The 16,070-nt window shown below is 41.3% G+C and overlaps 2 protein-coding genes across 4 annotated transcripts in view; one reads left to right on the top strand and one right to left on the bottom strand.

The window, feature by feature from the left end:
* LOC117756218 (histone H1-like) overlaps positions 1-16,070 on the top strand; it is a 266,131-nt gene that overhangs the window by 135,105 nt on the left and 114,956 nt on the right. The window lies entirely within an intron of this gene.
* ccdc88c (coiled-coil domain containing 88C) overlaps positions 1-16,070 on the bottom strand; it is a 50,184-nt gene that overhangs the window by 5,130 nt on the left and 28,984 nt on the right. For 2 of the 3 annotated variants that reach the window (XR_004612768.1, XM_034576545.1), the window contains exons 17-30: positions 15,318-15,445; positions 15,018-15,159; positions 13,918-14,067; positions 13,494-13,655; positions 13,116-13,393; positions 12,761-12,904; positions 11,244-11,430; positions 10,635-10,780; positions 9,473-9,562; positions 8,542-8,846; positions 3,860-3,949; positions 2,744-2,854; positions 2,522-2,659; positions 1,815-2,053 (exon numbers count right to left, since the gene is read on the bottom strand). Coding sequence is in view for 1 of the 3 variants with exons in the window: in XM_034576545.1 (XP_034432436.1) it covers positions 1,815-2,053; positions 2,522-2,659; positions 2,744-2,854; positions 3,860-3,949; positions 8,542-8,846; positions 9,473-9,562; positions 10,635-10,780; positions 11,244-11,430; positions 12,761-12,904; positions 13,116-13,393; positions 13,494-13,655; positions 13,918-14,067; positions 15,018-15,159; positions 15,318-15,445 (2,310 nt within the window). In the remaining 2 variants the exon portion in view is untranslated. Of the gene's footprint in view, positions 1-1,814; positions 2,054-2,521; positions 2,660-2,743; positions 2,855-3,859; positions 3,950-5,649; positions 6,101-8,541; positions 8,847-9,472; positions 9,563-10,634; positions 10,781-11,243; positions 11,431-12,760; positions 12,905-13,115; positions 13,394-13,493; positions 13,656-13,917; positions 14,068-15,017; positions 15,160-15,317; positions 15,446-16,070 lie in introns of those variants that run through there. The other variant, XR_004612769.1, reaches the window with a different exon arrangement.

Genomic DNA, 16,070 nt, shown 5'->3' with positions numbered 1-16,070 from the left:
GCTCACGTCCCATATTAACGCGACTTAACCCGACTCCAAAATAGCAGTAGCTGAGCCTGATGTGAACATGACAGGAGTTCTGTTAAAGGGGACATAGCATGCCCATTTTACCACAAGTTGATATGGTTCCTTGGGGTCTTAATGAAATGTCTGTAACATACTTTGGTCAAAATACCACAAGGATCATTTCAAACAGCACCCTTTTTACCCTGTATAAAACAGCCCTCCACAGAGTGACCTGTTTTGAGTGCCTGTTCCTTTAAATGCTAATGAGCCAGCTCCCCCCTCCCCCCTCTCCCCCCATGATTTTAAACGATATAAATTACATATTTTATATGATATAAATTATCAAATATGCATCCCATACTTTGTATTCCCCTTCTGTTGTCCTGGAGTTTTAATTTTCCCAATCACATAATTAAATGTCCCCCTCTGCCCATCCACTACAAGCACACAAGCAGACAGACAGAGAGAAAAAGAGAGGGGTGGGGGGGGGGGGGCTATGAAGACCATCATTTACCCCCGAACCCCGACATTCAACGGGTACAACAACAAGCGGAGAAAGCTATGTCCCGTCTATGGGGCTGACCCCATAGACGGGACATAGCATCAGTCTATGGGGCTGACCAGCGCGGAGAAATGCATGTCCCGTGTGAACAGCCAGGCGGCTGCGCACTTGAGAACGGCGCTGCGCTGCCTCGCAGCGGCACTTCCGCGTCCGGTGTACCCCGGCGTAACGAGTGGGGGGGCTCGGTGTGTTTGGCCGGTGTTACAGTAGCGCTGAACACTGCGGAAGTCTTCCACACTGCTGGCTGTGTGGCGCTGACACAAATTCCAGCTCACGCATGGGAGAGCAAGCGGTCGCGCCCGAGCAGCTGCTGCAGCCTCCCAGTCCCAACGATCCAGACAAATGCCACATGTGAGTGAATCGCGGGCTGACCAGCGGAGAAATGCTCGTCCCGTGTGAACAGCCAGGCGGCTGCGTGCTTGGGAACGGCGCTGCGCTGCCTCGCAGCCTCGCTGCCTCCGGTGTAAACCCGGCGTGATGGGGGGGGGGCGACGGGGGGATGAGGTGGGGGGTGGGCCAAGACCATGTAGGGAGACTTCCAGTGCCTTGTTACGACACAATACCCAGGAAGCTCAATCGAGTCGCTCAAGCATGACGTTTCTGACTTAGAGGAACTATAACAAAATGCGCGAGTGTTTTTTTCCCAGAGTTTTTGGGTTGGTAGACATGCCAGATACCCACATTAACCTGTAGAAGCACTAACAAAGTGGAATTTGCATGCTATGTCCCCTTTAAAGTCAGAATCTGACCCAAGACTGTTAATGTGAGCCAAAGCACTTAGTTTGTGTTACCATGTTCATAGCTTGCCTGTTTTCCCTGATTATACATGTGGGCATCTTGTTTCAACAAGCACTTATATACAGGCTGGAGGTAGATTGTTTTCAACAAACTATTTAAATCTCCACTGCCTATTGTTTGGCTCTTTTTCATAAAAACACACACAATCAACCGCGGTATATGACCCTCAAGTCATCACACAATCTGTTCCCCCAGAATCTTCTCGCCTAGATTCAGACTGACAGACCACTCTGGCGGTCATCCATTCATCAATGCACGTACGAGGTTCACGTACTTCTTTTGTTTGTTGTAACTTAGATGAAGACACACACACACACACACACACACACACACACACACACACACACACACACACACACACACACACACACACACACACACACACACACACACACACACACACACACACACACACACACACACACACACACACACACACACACCTTACCATAGGAGGTGACTTCAAGTTGCTTTCTTGTAAAAACTCTTCCAGCGACACCATCTCACTTCCAGGTGATGATGACCTTGTCTTGGTTCTAACTCCACCTCCACGCTGAGGTTGGGCCCTCTGGGGCGCGTGGTCGTATGGGAGGGTGGAGCTACGCGACAGAGTCTGCTGTGATCGGCTGAGACCCATGACATCGTCACTTGAGAGGCTGGCTGAGCGCCCCGGACAATCCAGTGAGTCTAAAACAGACACAAAATATAAGTATTATTAGCAACTGAATCTGGGCATTAACTGATTACAGAAGAGTTTTACTATAACATATAGCAATAAAATGTCATTATTTATTTAAGGTTACGTGTGTAAATTTGGAAACATCCACCTGTTTACAGACTGACAGAACAGACTGCAGAACTCTTTTGTTGCTCTGTCTGTCAAAATCATAGTTTGGGTTCCAAGTAGGTTTCAGTATGTCTGTGGAGACTAAGTACTGAATGTGAAAGTGAGATATCAAATTAAGTTCACTACAGCTACTTATATCTGATTTAAAACAGGTTTGCAGTGTTTTTGGTAAATTTTTTGTGTTTCTGTTATGTGTGCGTTTTAAGTCTAGCCCTTTTAACTCAAGGCAAATATTCAGAAATAAATTTAGAAAAATTCTAAATCAAATCAAGTATTCATACAGTAATCAGCTGAACATTGCTTTGTACCTCTGCAATTCACAGGTGAGTTGGAGCTGGAGGTGTTGTGGCTGAAGTCTGCCGATCCTGGGCGACCTCCAATGTTGCCATGGTGACCAAACACAGAGTCAGATGTATTGTGGCAACAGTCTTCATTAAGTAACAGACCTGAAAATACATGTCAAACCAAACACCTTCAAAAAAACCTTCACAAATACACATATGGTTTTATGTATGAATATCCTGAGCTACCTCTGGGTCTGCGGCTAGGGCCTGGTCCAATTCTGGAGCTGGAATTGTTGCTTAGGCCCAGTGAGGACAAGTGGTGGCTCGGAGTAGAGCTCAGAGTTTTATAGGTCTGACCTAGGGGAAAAATACAGAGGTCACTTTGCTAGAAGGAAAACAGGCAGAATTTGTTAAACCATGTTATAGTCAGGGACAGTGAGGGCCTCCTCCACTGACCAGGAGAGGTCAGTTGGAGAAAGCCAGAGACTGGGAGATGTTGGTGGATGTGGGCCAGCGGCTTACAGTCCCATCAAATATTGTCACTACCACCCTAAGACCTGAACTGATACTCTGGTCCAATACGTTGTCTACTTTGTAGAATTGACAGTTCACTGGGAGGATAAGGATGATGAAGCAAATGAGAGGAAAAGGCTGCGGTATGCAGACGTGGCATTTGAGGCAGAACAACGTAGTTTGAAAGTAATAGTTTGCCCTGTGGAGTTTGGCTGCAGGGGTTTCCATGCAACATCCACCATCAGGTTGCTTAAAGATCTGGGGATACATGGACAACCCCCCCTGCACAATACCATAAAAGAAACATCACACACTGCAGAACACTGCAGCCAATGGCTCTAGATCAGAAGGAAAGATCCCAGCAGGGCCCCAAGATGCTAGGGACATGCACCTAGGTCTGATCAACCTGTGGTGGGTCTGAATTAGAGGGTGTCTTGTGAGTAAAAGGCTGAAACGATAATGACGATAAAGTACACAACTGAAGATGTGTCCCTAACATCTGCTGGTCACTAATATCCAATCTCACAGTAGGCATTAATTAGTGCGGTAGAACGTAAAAGGGATATTCTTCATCTTGTCCTTTGTTCTAAAATGGGAAAGCGTTTAGTTTAAAAAGGCATAGAGGTAATAATGTCTGATCTACTGAGCGGGCCACATGGTTTCATAGTACTGCTGATTTATACAGCCAATCAAAGCAGGTGGTGTACAGTTAAGTTTTTATAAGCTGCGAAAATGTAAAATAGTTCAATGATTTTAAATGTGTGAAAATGTAATTGAATTTTCACTCAACTGTACTCCGTGTCATATTTAATATACATTATTGTTATTAATTGTTAATGTATTAATTACCTTGTCCGTGTCCATCTTCTCCATTGACACTCTCACTGCTGCCTCCTGGTGTACTGCTACGATAAACTCTGTGGCTCCTGTCAGTCAAACCTGCAGACCAATAAGAATGAGATGAAGAATGACTCTGGCACACTGTCCACAGAGTAACCATCAGATATAAATCCACAGGAAGCACAGTGCTGAGAGGGCGCAGGTATACAACATTGGGGCAGGGTGTGGATGCCAAGAAGAACATTAAGAATCCATTCAGACGCGCTGGAAGCGACACAACACTGTGACATCTGTTATTACTCAGCATGTGTCTCTGATTCTATGTATATAAATTAGTTTTGTTAGACTGTCTAACTAGATCTCACTCATACATGATCAAATAATCAACTTTTTTAATTCAATTTCAACAAATCAGGAAAAGGTGACACTGGTGTCTGTAGAGCAGGGGTCTTCAAACGTTTTTCAGGCCAAGGACCCCCAAACTGATGGAGAGATGGAGCAGGGACCCCCTACTATATATATATAGATATATATCTATATATCTATATATATATATTAAACTGGGCCTAGTGCCATGTATAAACATAGCTACCCTGCTATTGTGCATTCAATACTAAGCTATTCAAATAATACACAGGTTCATATATTCATGTTTTTATTTTAAACATGTGCAAGGTACAGGGTGGCCGTGCCACTGCCATTTATAAACATACATCTTGCATACAACACTGAGCTATTAAAATAATTCACAGATTCAAATTCAAATTTGTGGAGAAAAAAAAATTTGTCCGCAGTACCTCCGCGGACCCCCTAGGGATCGCGGACCCCCTGTTGAAGACCTCTGCTTTAAAGAGAAGTGTAGTGTGTGTGTGTGTGTGTGGTATGGGTGTAAGCAGTGGATGAAAGTGGTTATCAACCACCAGACAAGCTTTCAGTTAAATTCTCTATTGTATATACAAGTAGCTCTCTCGTAAAAAGACATTTAAGGGTTTTGCTCTTAACATTTTGGGAAACCTGGGAGAATCTATTGTCAGAAATTTTAATTATGAAAAAATATAAACTGCTCAGAAGGACCAATGAGTATTGTTAAGAGACACACCTGAAAAGATCAGAACAAACATGAGAGCGAGAGGAACTGAACCACAAGCAAAAAATAAATAAATATGATTCCTGGATATAGTTTGTGTTTTAACTCTGTGATAAATGACAAATCAAAACATACTGTAACAGTAGTACTTAATATTGCTTCCATTCGCTGAAATTAGTTACCATAAGTTCCTGGTCATACGAGTCTTGTTTTTAAATTATACATTGAGCAGCTTTAGAAATTCTGACATTAGGATAAAATCCAGATTTTTTAAAAACGCATACCAGCCTCTTGTGCCAATCAAAGTCATACCTCAGAAAGAGGAAGGACGAGAGGAGTTACAGCAACAGACGGACGAGTTGAACTCTGAGGCAGGTAAAAGCTTTGTGTGCAGTCGCTGGTTGCCGTGGTGACCTAACATTGCCAAGCTAATGAGGAAAAACTGCAGCGAAGCTTCGTGAAGCAGGCACATATCTTCAAGCAACTCACAGAGCAGGAGACTGAGAGGACATATTCTCTTATTACAACCATTCATTCTCACTGACAGAGTCCGATCAAAAACGTTAAGGGAGGTGACAGCACGCACAAAGACACGTAAAGATATGAATCCCAAACAAAGAAGCATGCAGATATATGGCGGCGAGCCTGGCGTGCTTGGAAATAGGAGCCTGCACACACAAAAATATATAAATCACTTCTACACACTACTTACTAGTAATACCGGCCAGCTCACTGTGGACACATGCACCTGTTTGTGTTTTTCATGTTCATTTGTGCTGTTCAATGTTAGCATGTATATGTAGCATATATTAGTGTTTATGAAGAGGATGCATGTTCTACGTGTGCATTTTAAATGTGAAATACTGAAAGTCACAGCTGTAGGTGTGGGAGGCGACAGTGACATTGATGATGAGGAGGATGATGATGAGGATGTGTTGCTTGAAAATGAAGATGAGGAGGAAGATATTAGAATACTCCGTCAGCTGAGATTGACTGGCTAGTGAGGACGTCAGCTGTCATGTCAGTGGAAGACCAAAATCGCAGTCGTCTGTTGAGAGAGAGGGAGAGACGAGAGGAGGAAGGGGAGGTGGAGGATGGGGGGGCGAGCATTTTTTCTTGACTTTTACTGCGGAGAAAACGGAAGCGTTTTTGGGCAGGAGGAGCTTAGAGGGAGAGAAAATGGACAGAGAGATGGAGAAATGAAGAGAGAATGATAAACAATGACAGTGAGTCAAATAGTTGTCATGAAGTATCTGATTGACAGAATGTAAAATGACAGATGACATGCAAGAGAACCAATCAGAACCAAACAAGTACACAGAATTCTGTTGCTAAGTAAAATCATGCATTTGACTTAGGACTGAGCTCAACTCACTCTGAATTTAAACAAAACACAGTGAATGGTGGAGAGATCAGTGCACAGGAAATAACAGATTAGTTATTGGTCATGAAAGGAATTCTCCAGTCAAAAAGATTATAATCATCAGTTCAGTGTTTATTCAAATTGATGATCTTTTAGGAGAATGTAGTTTGTGCTGCTGTCAAAATGTATTACGTCAAACAGAGAAGCGTTTCGTTTTTTTTGGCCTAAGCTCAATGATATAAATAGGGAGGACAAAAACAGATTAACACAATTCAATTCAACAGCACACAACAGCCAACTCAATCTAGAATCAAGGTCTAATAAATACGGTTTCAACTAAAGAAATCATTTTTTTGTTGGCTATTGACTGCATAATGCAGTTTCCACTGGTCAAAAAACCCACTAACATCTGGCTTTTGTCTGCAATGGGAAAGGATACAATTGGCATTCACTCCCAGGTCAACTAACTCTGCAGTAGAAAGAGCGTTTAATCAGCTCCGATTAGCACTAAAGGAAACGGGTAACCCTGGTAAACACGCTAATTTGGCAAGACAGCGAGGTGAGTGAGCGCCTCACTTTTTGGTGCGTTTGTGACGTTGAACATGATGCACCAGGTAAAGAAAAGCACAGAAAGGCAAACTCGATACTGACTATGGGAAATGAGTCCTTCGCCTGTTATTTTGGGTTTACCCGTGTTTAAGACAACCTGCCTATACCTGCTAATTTTGGTGTAAAATAGGTTATTATTTTTAACTTCATGTACCATAACTGACAACTGAGTGTATGTAGCTTTGTGGTATAGTTGAGCAGTTTGAAAGCTTTATTGTTAATGTTTCAATATACCTTATCAGCTTTCACGTGCCATCAGGATTTGAAAAAAGAAAAAGTAAATTGTTGAAGTGAGTGACTTGAGCTCAGCCATGAGTAGAATTCCACCTCAGATTAGAGCAATAAAACAGAAAAGTAATAGAAGTAAAAACATAAAACATTAGAACCATGCACTAGAACCCAATTTTATGATTAGGATAGAAAGATGAAAAGTATGCATTAGGTAACTACAGTGTGATCGGGTGATTCTCCGATTTTTTGTGCGTGTGATCCTTTAATACAAAGCAATGTGTACTTACGACCTCTCTACACCACTTGGATGATAGCTATACCACTTTTACAGTAAAACAATGAAACATAGTGACGGTAACAACACCAACAATTTCTATAAGCAGTATGGGAGGAGTTCTTGTTGCCATGTCACATTGCTCAGTTATTCTAAAAGTCTTTGAGCATTCCTTCCCTCTCTTGCTGTCCTCAGTGACTGACCATCTCATGCTAAAAATGTGGCAGTCACTAAAGTCCATACATTGTGACAAGCCAAGAAAAACCCAAACTAGGTCAGGCTGACAGTCTTCTATTTTGTTTTGTTTCCATTTCGTGGTTATATTTTTTTCATAGCACTTCACATACACATAGCCAAGGTACGGTACACTGGCGCTGAACGTTGCACTTATTTTTGTTCCCACTAGATAAAGGCATCCATGTTTGGATTGACGCTAAAATATTCTAAATTGATATTAAAATGAATTAAAGTGCAATTAAATGTAATGAAAATGTTTTTGAATACATTGCTTCGTGTAAATACATACTGAAGCACACCTATTAAAAATGAAAATAAGAGCTAATAGTGAAAAATAAACTGTGGAATGGACTACATGTTAACATAATAAAAGAAACAAATTTCACAGAAAATGTGAAATATATATATAATATATAAAATGTTCTGATGTTAGGCCAGAAGAGACTACAACCTGATACCTCCCAGTAAAGAACAGATTAAAGTGGATGGTAACAGTTGTGAGAAACAGAGGTCTAGAATTATCCAGTCAGCCATGAGAGGGCCAACAGCGCCCTGTGTAGGCACACCAAGGAAGTGGACCTCAAAAGTCCTGTTTTTCATCAGCTTTGTGGAAAATTACTGACAAAAGTGGGTTTGATATATGCTGTACATGTATTTCATAGTAAAAGACTGTACTTGTACCGTTCTCATCAGCCATAGAGCATGGGGAGGAGACCACAGACAATAGTTTCTCTTCCAATGACAAATGAAACAAATTTATTCTGAATGTGAACATGTCTTTGTTAAAATTGTCAGAGACCTTATAATAAAATGACCCATCAGGTGAGAAGGAGGGTGATATTTTTTTGATGGATACGTTTGTTCTGACATTGCTTGTACATCACACTTACCTCTGATGGGTGTCAGTGGCGCTGGACTCTGGGACCCAAGGCCGGGGCTGCTGGTGTGGTTGTTTAGGTTACTGTGAGCGTGGCCAACCTCTTGTGAGTCACTTCCCACCCGCTGGGGAAGAGGGGGCGGCGTCTCAGGGGGGAGGAGTGGGGGTGGGGCAGGTAGCGGGATGTCTGGGGCACTCTTTGCTCGGTCTTTCTCCTTGGCCCCTTCCTTGTCTCGGTCGCCCCCTCTATCCCTGCTGCTGTCCTTCCGGGGTTTGATCAGGTTGACTAAAGCTTTGGCTCCAGACCACTGACTCCTCCTGAAAACACACAGCACCAATTAAATCTGTTATACTGTATATTGAACTTCAATTTGTGCTGTGTAGTAACCATAAATAAGCATGTTTTTAATATATTTATTTTTAACCAGAGATATGCATTTAAATAAGCATAATTGTGGTCATGGCTGCAATTAAAGCATAAATAAGTTACATACTCAACAACTGTAACACATTATATGCAAAGGATGTGTGGTACTTTCACATCAGTCCATACAGAAATAAAGTGAACATATGTGTTGAAGACTCCTTTAAAGATAAAATCCCACAGTTGTTAAATGTGAAAAGTCTTATGAAGCGACAGTAAAAAAAAAAATTCAAATAAAGAAAAATATTGCATTCAAATAAATAAATAAAAACATTGAATCCTGTCAGTATAAGTGTTTTAAAGTCCTGCAGTGTAAAAGGTTTGCTACATGCAGGAAGTTCATATATATATGATATTCATCAGCTTGAGTTAATCATTTTTGGCTTTCTGTATAAGTACAATCTATGATCAGTACCATGCCAACTGTAAAGTGTGTACAAGTGTTCAACATACACTATAGTACTCCTATTTCCCAGCACAAATTCTAGTCATAAGGTGTAGTTAATGATGTAAATATCACTTTTTAGGTGTTGGGTCGTAGAACTTGTATTGGTCCATGATCTTTTCTTCTAGTTTCTCCTTTTGCCGACGAAGAGTATTCAACTTGTCACTGATTAGAGAGAGAGACAGCCAGAGTGAAGAAACAGAAAAACATGAATTGAATTTACATTATTGTTCTGTTTTAACCATTCATTAACAGTTTCAATATCTATGTATTCAGAACTTCTAGATAATGACGGGTTGATACTTATTCAATGTAATGTACAATATAATACTTTAATGCAGGTTAACTGAAAAAATATGGCTGTCTGAGATGGTGTCTTCCTTTTAAGTCTCTGCCAAAAACATGCCATAGAATCGAACTTGTGAGTTTTTATAAGGGGGCGTGTCCGTGGCATGGCGGCGAATCTCGATGTCTCGCAAGTAGCTATAACTTTTTTGCTCCAATTACTGTCAAACTGTATTTGTGTGATAAGAAGCCCGCCCCGAAGAGTTCTATATGCAAATATGCTTCAGTACTCATAGCGCCCCCTAGCTGTGACAGAAAATACCATGTTTTATACTTTGCCATTCTACATCTCGCTTTTTCCTGTGATCCACCTCAAAATTGGTCAGGGAAACCTTGAGATGCTGGTGACGCCATGTTATGACACCTAAGCCTTTACATCGAACCGCAACGGCGTGCATTTCGATGGAACGCCAATAAACAGGAAGTGGCTGTAACGTCACTGGTCATGCTCCAATCTGCTTCAAAATGCACAATGAGAGTCACTATGTGAACACAAGGGCAATATTTGGCAGCTGAGGCAGAATGGACCAACAGCGCCACCTACTGGAAACTGCAAGTAGTCTCTCTTGTTCAAACTTCATTGGAATAACATATATGTTTTACAGCCAACTCAGAACCTCAGATGAATCGTGAGACATGATCAGCGAGCGTTCTCCAGCGCCAACCGATGGACATGGGGACACGGTCTGACATCCTTCCAATCGAGTTTCGAGGGAATGCCTTTTCGTGGGGGCGACCGCCTAGGTGCAGTCGCGTCGCTTCCCCTGCTCGGGACCGCAACATACTTGCTTGCATGTCTAGTTATTATTATTATTATTATTATTATTATTATATCTGATGTGCCACTACTAACTCCAGTTAGTGTTGCAGGTGTTGCATTGTGTGCACTTACATGTATAGTTTCTGCTCCTGGTGATAGAGCTCTTTGCTCTCCATGCTCCTCTCAAGCAGGGTGTGGTTCTGCTGACTCAGCAAGTTGATCTGACTCAGGAGGTGGTGGTTCTCCTCTTCCAGGTTCATTTTCAGTCGACTCAGCAGCTAAACACAAGAGAATAAATTAAACATTTAACAAATACAAAACAGAACTTTGTATACCTCGTTAACTCAAAGGGAGTAATAAGATTCTCTCTTTCAGCTGGTAGGTGTTCTGCCTCTTGTGCCGACAGCAGAGTGCAGTGCGTCACTAATAACAATCCCCCCTGCAACTGCTATCAAATATTTGTTCCTCCATGAAAACACCACATTCTCAGAAACAAAATCATATATATACATAAATAATTATAATGCCCAACAAAGATTATTATTAATTAACCTAAATGATTTTACCTTGAACAAAATTTCTTACTTAAACTTTAAACTGTTTTACTGACTTTGATGGCAGCTACAACATACATGTGCAAACCAACCAAGAGTCAGGTCAGGGTTTTATGACAAATGCTGCTCTGCTACAAGAAATCTTAGAAATGTATTTGTTTGGCCCCACATTAAAGGCCTTGTTTACCTCACAGTGGTTGTCTAGTTTGGTCATGGTAAGATCCAGGCCCTGGTGTTGTTCCATCAGTGAATCGTATTGTGCCCTGCATTGACTCTCTTCCAGCTGGGCAGAGCTTAATGACCTCTTAAGTTCGTTCATTCTCTGCTGAAGTCCTTCACTCTTCTCTGAGTGCTGTGATTGGCTCTCTGTCAATCTACAGGGGGGAAGTCAAAATTAGGGGAGAGAACACTGCAACAATATAAGAAGAAACCAACTCGAGCATATTTAAAATCATTAGCTAACTGTGCTCCCAGGTTCTTTCTCTCACCTTAACCACACTGCATCTACACTGTACCTGAATATGACCATTTCAGTGCTTACACCTACAGATAATAACGTCTTGGCTTCTTTGGAAACCTGAAATGATCAGATTACATGATGTTGGTTTTTAAAATATCACTGTATGACAGTGGTGATCGCACAGTCCTAAACAAAATACTGCACATTGAACCTGGCCAGTCATGGTAAATCATAATTTTCTACAACCTTTTATATAATAATAATAATCATAGTGGTGCCCAAGGATATTGTTTGACGAATATACATTTAAATCAGAACCACTAAAGTCAAAGAAAATGATTTGTAGGCAGAAAGGGTAGGAAGGCTCGAGCAGCTTAAATAGAGCGCACAGTGTGAGAGCTCAGTTCATGAGACCTGCTGCTCTCAGCTAATTAACATGGTTTGTGGACTGAACTTGACTTTGTGACCTGCCTGAACAAAATGCTTTGCTCAACAACAGTCAACATGTGTGTTACCACAGTTCACAACACACAACAGAGAGATTAAAGATAAACAAAGAAGAAGAAGTTGTTGCACTGGATTCAAACCATGACATATGTCAAAGGAGACCTTGTGCTTCATCATTAGACGATCCGTTCGGCTAGTGAACTGAGTGTCTTTTGTTTCCACGATCTGAGAGCTATTTCTGTAAGTCAATACATTAGAGGCCATTGACAATTAATGCATTGAAGTTGAAATATTCACCAAAGTTTTAATTTTACAGATAAAAACTGAAAGAAAAATCACACGACTACCATTAAGTAGTAAATATTTTCTGAGACATTAATTTGATTTTACATTTAGCAAGTTAAGACATATTCCTACAGTATATAGAATCCTAAATACTTTATTATTACGTTATTACTGTCTATTTTTCCTAATAATCTCTGCGCTAAAGAACCTGTGATTCAGCAAGCATTTGAACAAATACTTTCCATGAGTTTTGAGTATATTGATGAGTTGTTTAGGGAAGTAGTGTTGCAATTTAAGTCATCACATACTGCAGTGTTTTGTAAAAAGAAGTCTCTGCAACCTTATCATACATTTTTCTGTAATTTTCAGAGAGTTTTAAGCCATGATTAAGAGAAAGACAACAATTTGTTGCATGTGAGCTCCTCAGGCAGGTCAATCCACAGCTTGGGTGTCCTAACAGCAAAGGCACCTTCTCCACTAGGCTGATGGTGACTATGACGATGATACAGTACCTGTCCACTTCTGTTTTTAGCTGCAGATTCTCTTGCTGCAGTAGCCGATTCTTCTGGATCTCCTGGTTAAGTTCTTCCTTCTCTTTCTGACCATGCCCCTCCTGTTCATCCCACTTCTCCTTCTGCTGCAGCAAAACGCAATACCTGCAAAAAGACGCACAGACAGACAGACAGACAGCAGAGGTGTTTTTCTACTTGATGGGAACTGTCATTAGATCTTGAGTTGTTGTGTTGGTTACACCATTTATATAAAACTTTGATACAGTGATATAGTGTTCTGTAGGAGGACTGTGAGATCAAAGAATTGTCAGACCTTCTATCTTGATACTGTTAGTAGGGTTTGTTATAAACTTACTGGCTGTGCAGAGTCCTTTGTTCACTCTCTAGCGCCCTCTGTTTGTATTTCAGTGCAGCGTGCTGACTGATATGCTGCTCATACTCATGCGCTTGCCTCTCATGGACGCTCAGAAGGCGTTCGTGGTCGCTGAGCACACTTTCCCGAGCCCGCCACGCCTCCTCACGCTGTCGCTGCCACGACTCTACCTCTGTCTCCAAGGCAGTGACTTGGCCTTGCAGCACAGCATTCTGGGCCATGAGAGATGCACTCTGGGAGGAGAGTGTGGAGTTCTCCACCTTATAGATCCAATAGAAATCAACAGTAAAATAACAACACAACCATAATGAGCTAAAAACTAAATTTTTCACAAATTTGTCAAAATGATAGACTCTATACCTGCAGCTTTGCAGTCTGTGTGTGTAAGGATGAGTTCTGTTCCTGCAGTGTGGTAGTGTGTCGCTGCAGCGCCACTATCTGGTTGTTAAGAGAATTGTTCTGGTTCTCCAGCTGTTTAAGCTGCTCCTTCAACAGACTGCTCTCTGTTTGCAAGGAGGCATTCTGGGGAAAATAATGACACCACAGACATTTAATAACTCTATTCAAGTAGAAATGTAACAGCACATCAAGTCAATCATGTGGCTGCGGCAATGCAAAATATTGTTTAGACATTAATGATTACTGTAGGAACGATAGGAACGTTTCTGTAGCAAATATCACAAGACGGACAAGAAAAACATAATATTTAAATTCTGAGGAAATAGGCATATTAACCATCAACACAACCATAAAATACATCACTGGCTGATAATGTGTCACTCACTTTCTTTTCTACGTCAATAAGATGATCTTTGATTCGTAGAAGCTCAGCAGTGGCTGACCTCTGACATCGGTCAAAACCGAAGTGCTGCTGGGAGATGTGGTTTTCTTCCTCCTCCTGTTTCTGACTCAGGGCAGACACTGTCTTGTGACCCTAGACACACAAACACAAACACACACACATACATATACATAATGTCATTCTTTGACAATAAGATATTATACTTGACTATTTAGTTAGTTTTTACTTCTTCAGCAAGATCAAATTTTGTTAAATTAATGCTTTTTCAGTGACACATAATATAATATATTGTCCACCAACCAAGTTAACACTAAGATTATGCTGCTTAGCTGCTGATACCATTTATAGACAAGTACAACACATCCAGCTCAGCTGTTTGGGGCGAAGTTAAATTAATCAGTGGGAGTTAAACCTCTTAGTTTCTCATTAACCTGTTACTAAGTCTCATTAAAGCTGGAGTGAGGGACTTTTCCACATGAAGGATCAGCTGTCACATTCAAGCCATCCCTAAATGGGTTCACACAGTGCTGATTAACCTGATCAGCATCATGCAAATCTCTTTGTATTTCACAGTATAATAAATCTGGTGCCTGTGGCTACATTCCCACGTTGGCACACTGGTAGTGAAGTATTTTGTGTGAACCAGAAATTATTGGTTAGTCAGAGCTGAGGAGCAAAGATAGCCACAGAGACTGAAAAGGCTACAGCAAGTAGGTGAATGGTGGAAAAACCTAAGAAGTGATGTGCCAGATCTCAGTATTAATGAATAACAATAAGGAGAAACAGAACACCACATTTTCCTTGTTTGACAGCACCATTTATGCCATTACTCTTGATGCCAAAGGGGAGACAAAATTTCCACAATACTGGTGGATTTGACACTACACTGCTTTAGCACCTAGTTATAACTGCATATTCTAATCGAGAGAACAGAGTGGGAAAGGACAGGGCATGCACAGTAGAGTTGGGTAACAATATCTGTTACTAATTGGGCACCCGTTCGTAAGTTTGGAGCTGGAGTATTTTGCTGTATAAAAAAAATCCCAAACGATACCCAACTCTAATGCACAGTGGGTCCTTACATTAGCTAGCTCAGCTCGTAACGTAGCGTTGAGTGTGTTGCTCTCCTGTAGCTTCTTTTCCAGAGTGAATATTTTCTCCTCCTTAATCTTCATTGTCTGTTGGACAGTTTCCTCCAGCCGAGACTCCAGCAGCCTGTACCTGCTAACACCCAAACACAAACACACACCATCAGTTAAACAAAGAATTACCCATACACTCATAACATTAATACTTTAATGAGGCGGTCCTCATTAAATCACTTAGGTCTTCACAGTCACCCAAGAATAGACCTGAACTCTGTACATATGAGAGAAAGACACCTGTCCTCCAGGGTGTGCTCCTGCTGCAGTAGTTTTTCTCTGTTCAGTCCAATCTTCTCCAGTTCTTCATTGAGTCTTTCTAACTCAACACTCTGCTGCTGAACACTCAACTTCTCTGACACCAGCTCCTGCAAAAACGTGTGTGATACACAAATATGAAACTCTTATCTTGCTTAGAACAATGTATACTGTAGATTAATCTAAATGATGGGCTAATATTCCTCTTGTATTTACAAAAAGATACAAACCAGTCTGTGTTAGTTACGGTGCACTATAAGTGGTTATATATCTATCGCAGAGTAAGTCTATACTGGTCTATAGAGATTTAGTGTTTCCCCTAGGATATATTTAGCAGCGGCAGCAGGCTGGCTAACCCCTGCCACCCCAATAATAAAGAAATAAATAATTAAATCATAATTAAATAATAGTTATTATGATTATTTTGATGCTCTCCACATCAATGCACTAAGACTTGTGCCGGGAAAAACTCTAATTATAGTAATTAAAGTATTCGGGCGGCCCCGCTGGCAGCGCCACTCTTGGCAGCACAACTGCATCCAGACGCATTACTTGGCAAAAGCGACTCTCCTCCTCTGCTCTTTCATAATCACTCACACGTCGAACTGATCTATCACATTTATTTAGTTACTCATTTATGGTGTCGGATCAGGAATCTGGATCATTCCAGTCACTTTAACCCTGATGTCTTGGCTGTTTGCGTCACGTCTCATGTTATGTGTTTGGCAGGTGAAT

The sequence above is a fragment of the Hippoglossus hippoglossus genome, chromosome 22 (genome assembly GCF_009819705.1).
Source record: "Hippoglossus hippoglossus isolate fHipHip1 chromosome 22, fHipHip1.pri, whole genome shotgun sequence".
In the NCBI taxonomy this organism is placed as follows: Eukaryota; Metazoa; Chordata; class Actinopteri; order Pleuronectiformes; family Pleuronectidae; genus Hippoglossus; species Hippoglossus hippoglossus.
Note: the sequence above shows the minus strand (reverse complement) of the source record. Positions and strands in the feature narration are given on the sequence as shown.